This window comes from Lutjanus erythropterus, chromosome 2, assembly GCF_056507025.1.
Source record: "Lutjanus erythropterus isolate fLutEry1 chromosome 2, fLutEry1.hap2, whole genome shotgun sequence".
Lineage (NCBI taxonomy): Eukaryota > Metazoa > Chordata > Actinopteri > Lutjaniformes > Lutjanidae > Lutjanus > Lutjanus erythropterus.
Window position 1 is genome coordinate 28,449,001 of NC_139318.1, and position 6,000 is coordinate 28,455,000.

Below are 6,000 nucleotides of genomic sequence, written 5' to 3' on the forward strand. Positions count from 1 at the left end.
ATATGGTGCAGTACCTCCCGGCTGCCAGAGAGGGGCGGTGTTTCTTCAGTAAAACCAACAGCTAGAACTTGACAGTGACAGAAAAAGTATGCAGAACAGACCATTACAGGTATTATTACCAACATGTGCTTATTATTTCCGCCGGTAAAAGAAAACATATCACTGTGATAAGTCATAATTGAGATAAAAAGTCACGATTTTTATCTTATAATTTCGTTTTTTTAATCTCATAAGTATTTTTTTTTTTTTTAAATCTAACAATTACATCTTTTTAAATAAAGATTTTGACTATTTTTAATCCCATTTTACTTCTTATTGCATAATTATGACTTTTTAAGATTTAATTTCTCTCTTAATTTAGCATGGGGGGAAGTAGCAGTACTATACTGTAAAACTTACTACCAATCTCCACCAATAAAAGAAAACATATTCACATCATTTACACATCTTTACTTTTTATCTCTTAATTTTTATTTTCTATCACATAATTGTGACTTTTTAAACTTCATTTCTCTCTTCTTTTTCATTTTCTCCTACAGCCAGAATGGGCTTTGATAACATGTTTCTGGTATCAAAAGTAAAATATTTGCTGATATATTAATCCCTGAGTAGCTTTTTACTGTTTAATATAGCGTAGTAAATCTATCAATGCATGTTCATATTTTAGAAGTTCACCATCTTGATTTTTACTTTAACTACAGCTGTCAAATAAATGTAGTGGTGCAAATTACCTTGTTGTGCGATGAATGAGGGAATATCTTATCTTAAAAGGAACATCTTCCTTTGAATTGAAGACGTTAAACAAGCAAGGGTAAATAAATTAAATCTGTACAGTAAAGTACTAAAGTAAAAATAAATTAAAGACCTCTTTCACAGCGGTGAAAGTAATTATTTTCACCGGTAACACCTGTGTTTACTTTACTATTTTGTGTCAAAATGGCTGCTGTAAAAACAGTCTCCTTATGTTATTGTATTATGTTATTGTAGTTTCTTCCACCATCTGATGACATGAGATCTACCATATCTACTCATTCTGGTGCTTCAATGTCATCTCTTTTTTGACACAAAATTACATCACATGTATAATTCCAGATGTTTTGCATCATTTTATGTACTGTGAGTTAAGACAAACTGACACACTGTGGTATAATCTCTTTTATTAATCAGATTTTCTTTTGTACAGTATTAATAAATATCACCTTCCTCACCTTGACCTAAGCAGAAGTGCATGCCAGTTCTTGATGAAGTGGATATTAGTTAGAAAAAAAAAAAAAAACTAATCTAACATAAAAATTAGAAAACACTACTTCACATTTCACTGTTACTCCTCTCACTGAAGGCATCTTTGGTTGAGGCATCTCTGTATCTTTCAGTTTGATGGCTGTTCTTCTGTTTTCAGTTCACGTCTGTCACATCATTTCCAGCACACCACGATGTTGGGATCATTTTCCAAACGTTCATCCAGCTCCTGATAACTGATCCCTGTAAAAAGATGACACTGTAAGCAGACTTGTTTTCTACAGTTATGTTGGTTATATTTAAAGGCACAGTTCACTTTCTCGTGCTTGTAGCAACACAGGATGTAAACATTAATGGCGTCCTCGTCAGCTGAGCTGTAACCTCTCATCCATGATTAGCTTCTTTGTGCAAGGTGATGCGGTTTGCGGGTGTGGTTAGAAAGAAAATAGTACCTACAGGAAACTTCTCACAACAAGGTCTGTGGATTATCTTTAGTAAACAGGTCAAAGTGTCTGTCAAGAGTCACTGCTGTGAGTTCTTCAAATGTAATTTTTGGCACTTTGAACACCACAAGTGCCATCTAGTTATATTATATTCAAGAGAAGGCAGACATCTCCAAAACTCTTTAACTCACATCAAAACTCTCTAGATGGATAAACAGCACAACGGGTGAGAGGAAAAAAGTGTTTTTTTTTGGGGTGAACTGTCCCTTTAGTTAACAGAAAGGGCTTTAAAACAGACCTGTTTTGCAGCAGATCTCATCATAGCTATGACAACCAGTATAGAGTCGAGGCGGCCTGCTCCTCTCATCGCGGATCACCTTCACCGGATATTTCTGCAGCCGTCGAATGAGAGACTTCATCAGGCCAAACTGGATCAGCCTCCTGAAAGGTGACACATGACATGACATGACATGACACGCGTGACAGCAAATGTCACTCTGACCTGACTTTCCAGGAGCCATAAAGTCTTTTCAGGATCTGATAAAGTGACCGACGCTGACCTCTCATCCACTCTCTGGAGCTGCTGCGAGTAGCGAGAGCAAAGGTCTCGGACGGTGGTTCCTGGACTCAGACCACAGTACAGCTGGAACACGTCCCTCAGACTGGCACGCTTCTGACCTGACACACAATACAACAACACAATTACACAATAAAAGAGGAAAATAACACTTATATTCAAGGGCCGTGACCCTTATTTACCCTGCTTAGTGACGTAGTTGAGGCACTCCTCCTGAATGGACTTGTCATCTATGAGGCTCTGGACTTTGGGGGTGGTGCAGTACACATTAGAGTACTGGAGGGAAAACAGCACAGGACAATCACCAACAGACCCTCAATTAGAGCCACGTTTAGTGAAAAAAGGTAATTATCTTACAAGAGAGAGGTTGTAATATTTCTATAATATAGTAGTACAACACTGATTCCATATAAACATCCAAATAAACACAGAATGTTCAATATGGCAACAACGATGAGGCAATGCAACAGGAAGCTGAGACGGTCAATGCAGTATCTATGAATAATAGGTCTGTGGTTGGGTGTGAGTTTTTGTTTGTCTCTTTCTTTCTGGTGTCTACATTAATTGTGTATATTTACAATTACACTACATTTGTATATTCACCAGTAAGGCTTATATTTGTTGCCAGAGTCCAGATCAGTGTTAGAGAATGGTAGAAAATGTGTGAGGGAAAAAAAAAAACATATTTCCAGAAAAAAAGGGTCACAGTGTTTTAAGATTTTAATACTCGTAGGTGAGAGAGGTCTGTCAGCTTCAACGTGTCAAGTGACTAATGCCTCCTGTCCACCCATAAAATAATGAATGTGATATAAATCTTTATATGTCACTACATGCACAGCTGATAACAGGCCTTTACTCTCTAATCTTCCTCCCAGTGCTTCTCAGAATTGTGGCACATCTTATCACAACTTCCCTTGATATGGTAAAGGCTTCACACAGAAACAACTTTTTTCCTTAAAATTACTAAATCTTTTTGTCATAAACTTAAGATTTTAATGTGAAACAATATGTCTTTTACTTGTAACATTCTGACTTTCCTCTAAAAATCATATTGGCCCTGATATTTCATTAAAAATAACACCAGACCATGGATACACACTTGCAGTGGAACAGACACAATGTGCTCTGCTGTGTGAGTTTAGTTTTGTACCTGAAATATTGACACCAAGGTCACGACGCCATAATACCTGTGAAGAAAAAGAAAGATTTGAGTATCTCACTTTGGTACCTTTTGGAAATAAAAGTCCGACGCCTGGGCCACACTGCCTATACACTGAGTCTGCCTCTGATAACAACAAAAGCCTCGTTAACAAATTAATGGATTCATCCACAGACACACCAGAGGGCTTTTAAATTGAAACTAATGCAGGAAGTGTTGAACTGAGAAGAAAAAAGGGGAAAAAAAAATAAATAAATATACATGCTTACAGTTCATTTTCACTATCTACATTACTAAGAACTGCTTGTGTCATTCAGGGAAAAAGGCGGCCACGCACTGAATCTCTAGATGACTCTAATCTGTTAACATTGCTGCGTGTCATTCCCCCACTCTCTTTCTCCATTTCCTGTCGTATCTTCAGTAGTCCTAAAAACTGAAGGCATAAAATCATAAAGATATTTTTTTTAAAAAAGCAAGAGGTTCCCCAACGCACACGTGCTGCTCAGGTAGACGTTGCGGCCTGGGTGTCACAACACTGGACTGCAACACACACCAGCGGAGTCGTGAAGCGTCGTGTAATGTGAAAACAAGAAATGTGATGAAATAGCTGCTTTTTTTTTTTTCCTGAAGAGCTAATGTGAATCACCACTGAGCACAAGGATAAAGGCTTATCCTGATGTGGATAAAATCGCAATGATGCACTTCAAAACTATCTTATCATATCTTAACGCCGCTGGTGTGTGATCTCACTGTTCACAGACGACAGTGCATGAGGATGAGGGTGTTATGACACATGACATCCTGGTGTGTGTTGCCCTTAATTCTCTGAAATGCACTCACAGGAGATTCTGCACAGCGATGCGAACAAGGTTCAGCTCTACATCCGCTTCAGCAGAGATCTTTTGAATGTGTCTAAATCCATCAATGTAGGGCAGGATCTGCAGTAAACAATAAACAACAGAACGTTATTGACTCGTCCTAAGATCGATGACCTGATCAGACATGCGGTATTAACGCTGCTCATATATCTGCTGATTATTACAGCAATAAAACATTATTGTACCAATAAACGGCAACTACTCCTGCACTAATGCCTCTTTTCCATCCATGAAAAAAAAAAAGATGTGATATCGATATGTCACTACATGCACAGCTGATAACACTTGTCTTCCTCCCAGTGCTTCTAAGAATGTCTTATCACAACGTCCCTTGATGTGAGCCTACCTGTTGAGTGGTCAGGTCCCACTGAGATTTGATAAAATGCTCTTTGCACTGGGTGAAGACGGGCACGTCGTACTCCTGGACAATCGGAGGGTCCTTCCGCATCTGGATCAGCTTTAGGTGGATGGTGTTAGATTCGTCTAAAACAGACACAGAACAGAAAAAGAGACTAAATAAAAAAAAAAAAAACATTGTGGCCACTGTACCAAAATTGTACTCTTGATTTGTCTGTCTGAATGTTTTTGTGTTAAAATGTTTGGAGGATTTGCGACTTGTGAAAAAGGGTCCAGTGTTCACCTCAGTGATTATGGGGTGAAAGAATCGGTCATAATCTGTCCTCACGTTCACGTCTCCCATGGGAGTGAACAGACTCAGGACCTGCTGATCATCTCCCGGAGGGGTGGGGCAGTGACAAAACCCACATGACACAGACACAGGACATGACTCTAACCATGCATTCATGTGGTGTTGGAATAATTGGAAAAGGAATTCCCCGACTGGGAAATTTCACATTAACACCCCGTCAAAATTTTGTTACACGACTCGGTGAGTTGTTGCGTGTGGACGTCATTTACACAAAAACACAGTGGATGAGATTAAATGTTTAGTTGATAGCTTTTGATTAATTTATGTACTGCATGTAATTTTTTTGCTCACATATTATTTACAATATTCTATATATTGTTGCTGTCCACATTGAGTGAACTGGAATAGTTCGATAGTTATGTATTAACATGTACTGACTTAGTGTCCATATTGTTTTCATAACCTGACTTAAAAGCTCATGAACACTGAAGTCAGAAGAACGAATTCCCAACTTTGGAAATGGGACCATCCAAGGAGCACACGAATGCAGCATAAGTGTCCCATCTCCTTTGTGAACTGTCTCTGGTAAATCACAGTTAGAAGGCTGCATAGTCGAAAAACAAAACTGGTTGATAGTTATTTGTTTCCCCTTTTGAAGAATCAACATGATTTTTATTTTTTTCATGCAGGGACTTTCATTCCTTTAAGTCAATTTTAGGGTCCAGTTAGGAGTCCCACCAGGATTTCACGGGCTTTTGCTGATTTCACAGCAGCTTTTCAAAAAAAAAATTGTGATGCATGTTACACTGTTTTTCCCCGTTTTTTTTTGTTGTTTTTTTTCACAATGAATCTGCGGGAGCGAGTGAAAATTGCATGAAACAGAGTTGCAATTTTCTTTTTTTCCTATAATTCATTAAAAATCAAAGGCACCTTGTTTCAGGGAGAACAAAACCGCTCTCTGTTCTAAGTGTTCTCACTAACCTTGCCCAGAGCATTGATAAATGTCAATAACAATGACAAACCTTATGTTCTTTTCAGTACCCATGACAAAAAAA

At 38.2% G+C, this 6,000-nt stretch overlaps 1 protein-coding gene across 1 annotated transcript in view; it reads right to left on the reverse strand.

Moving 5' to 3' along the window:
- Positions 1–1,140: 1,140 nt before the first annotated feature.
- The window catches only part of nprl2 (NPR2 like, GATOR1 complex subunit), an 8,383-nt gene continuing 3,523 nt past the window's right edge, over positions 1,141–6,000 (reverse strand). The window contains exons 5-11 of the mRNA XM_084736133.1: positions 4,643–4,779; positions 4,259–4,356; positions 3,410–3,446; positions 2,442–2,535; positions 2,243–2,360; positions 1,981–2,123; positions 1,141–1,482 (exon numbers count right to left, since the gene is read on the reverse strand). Of these exons, the coding sequence (XP_084592259.1) occupies positions 1,415–1,482; positions 1,981–2,123; positions 2,243–2,360; positions 2,442–2,535; positions 3,410–3,446; positions 4,259–4,356; positions 4,643–4,779 (695 nt within the window). The 3' untranslated portion in view covers positions 1,141–1,414. The remainder of the gene's footprint in view (positions 1,483–1,980; positions 2,124–2,242; positions 2,361–2,441; positions 2,536–3,409; positions 3,447–4,258; positions 4,357–4,642; positions 4,780–6,000) is intronic.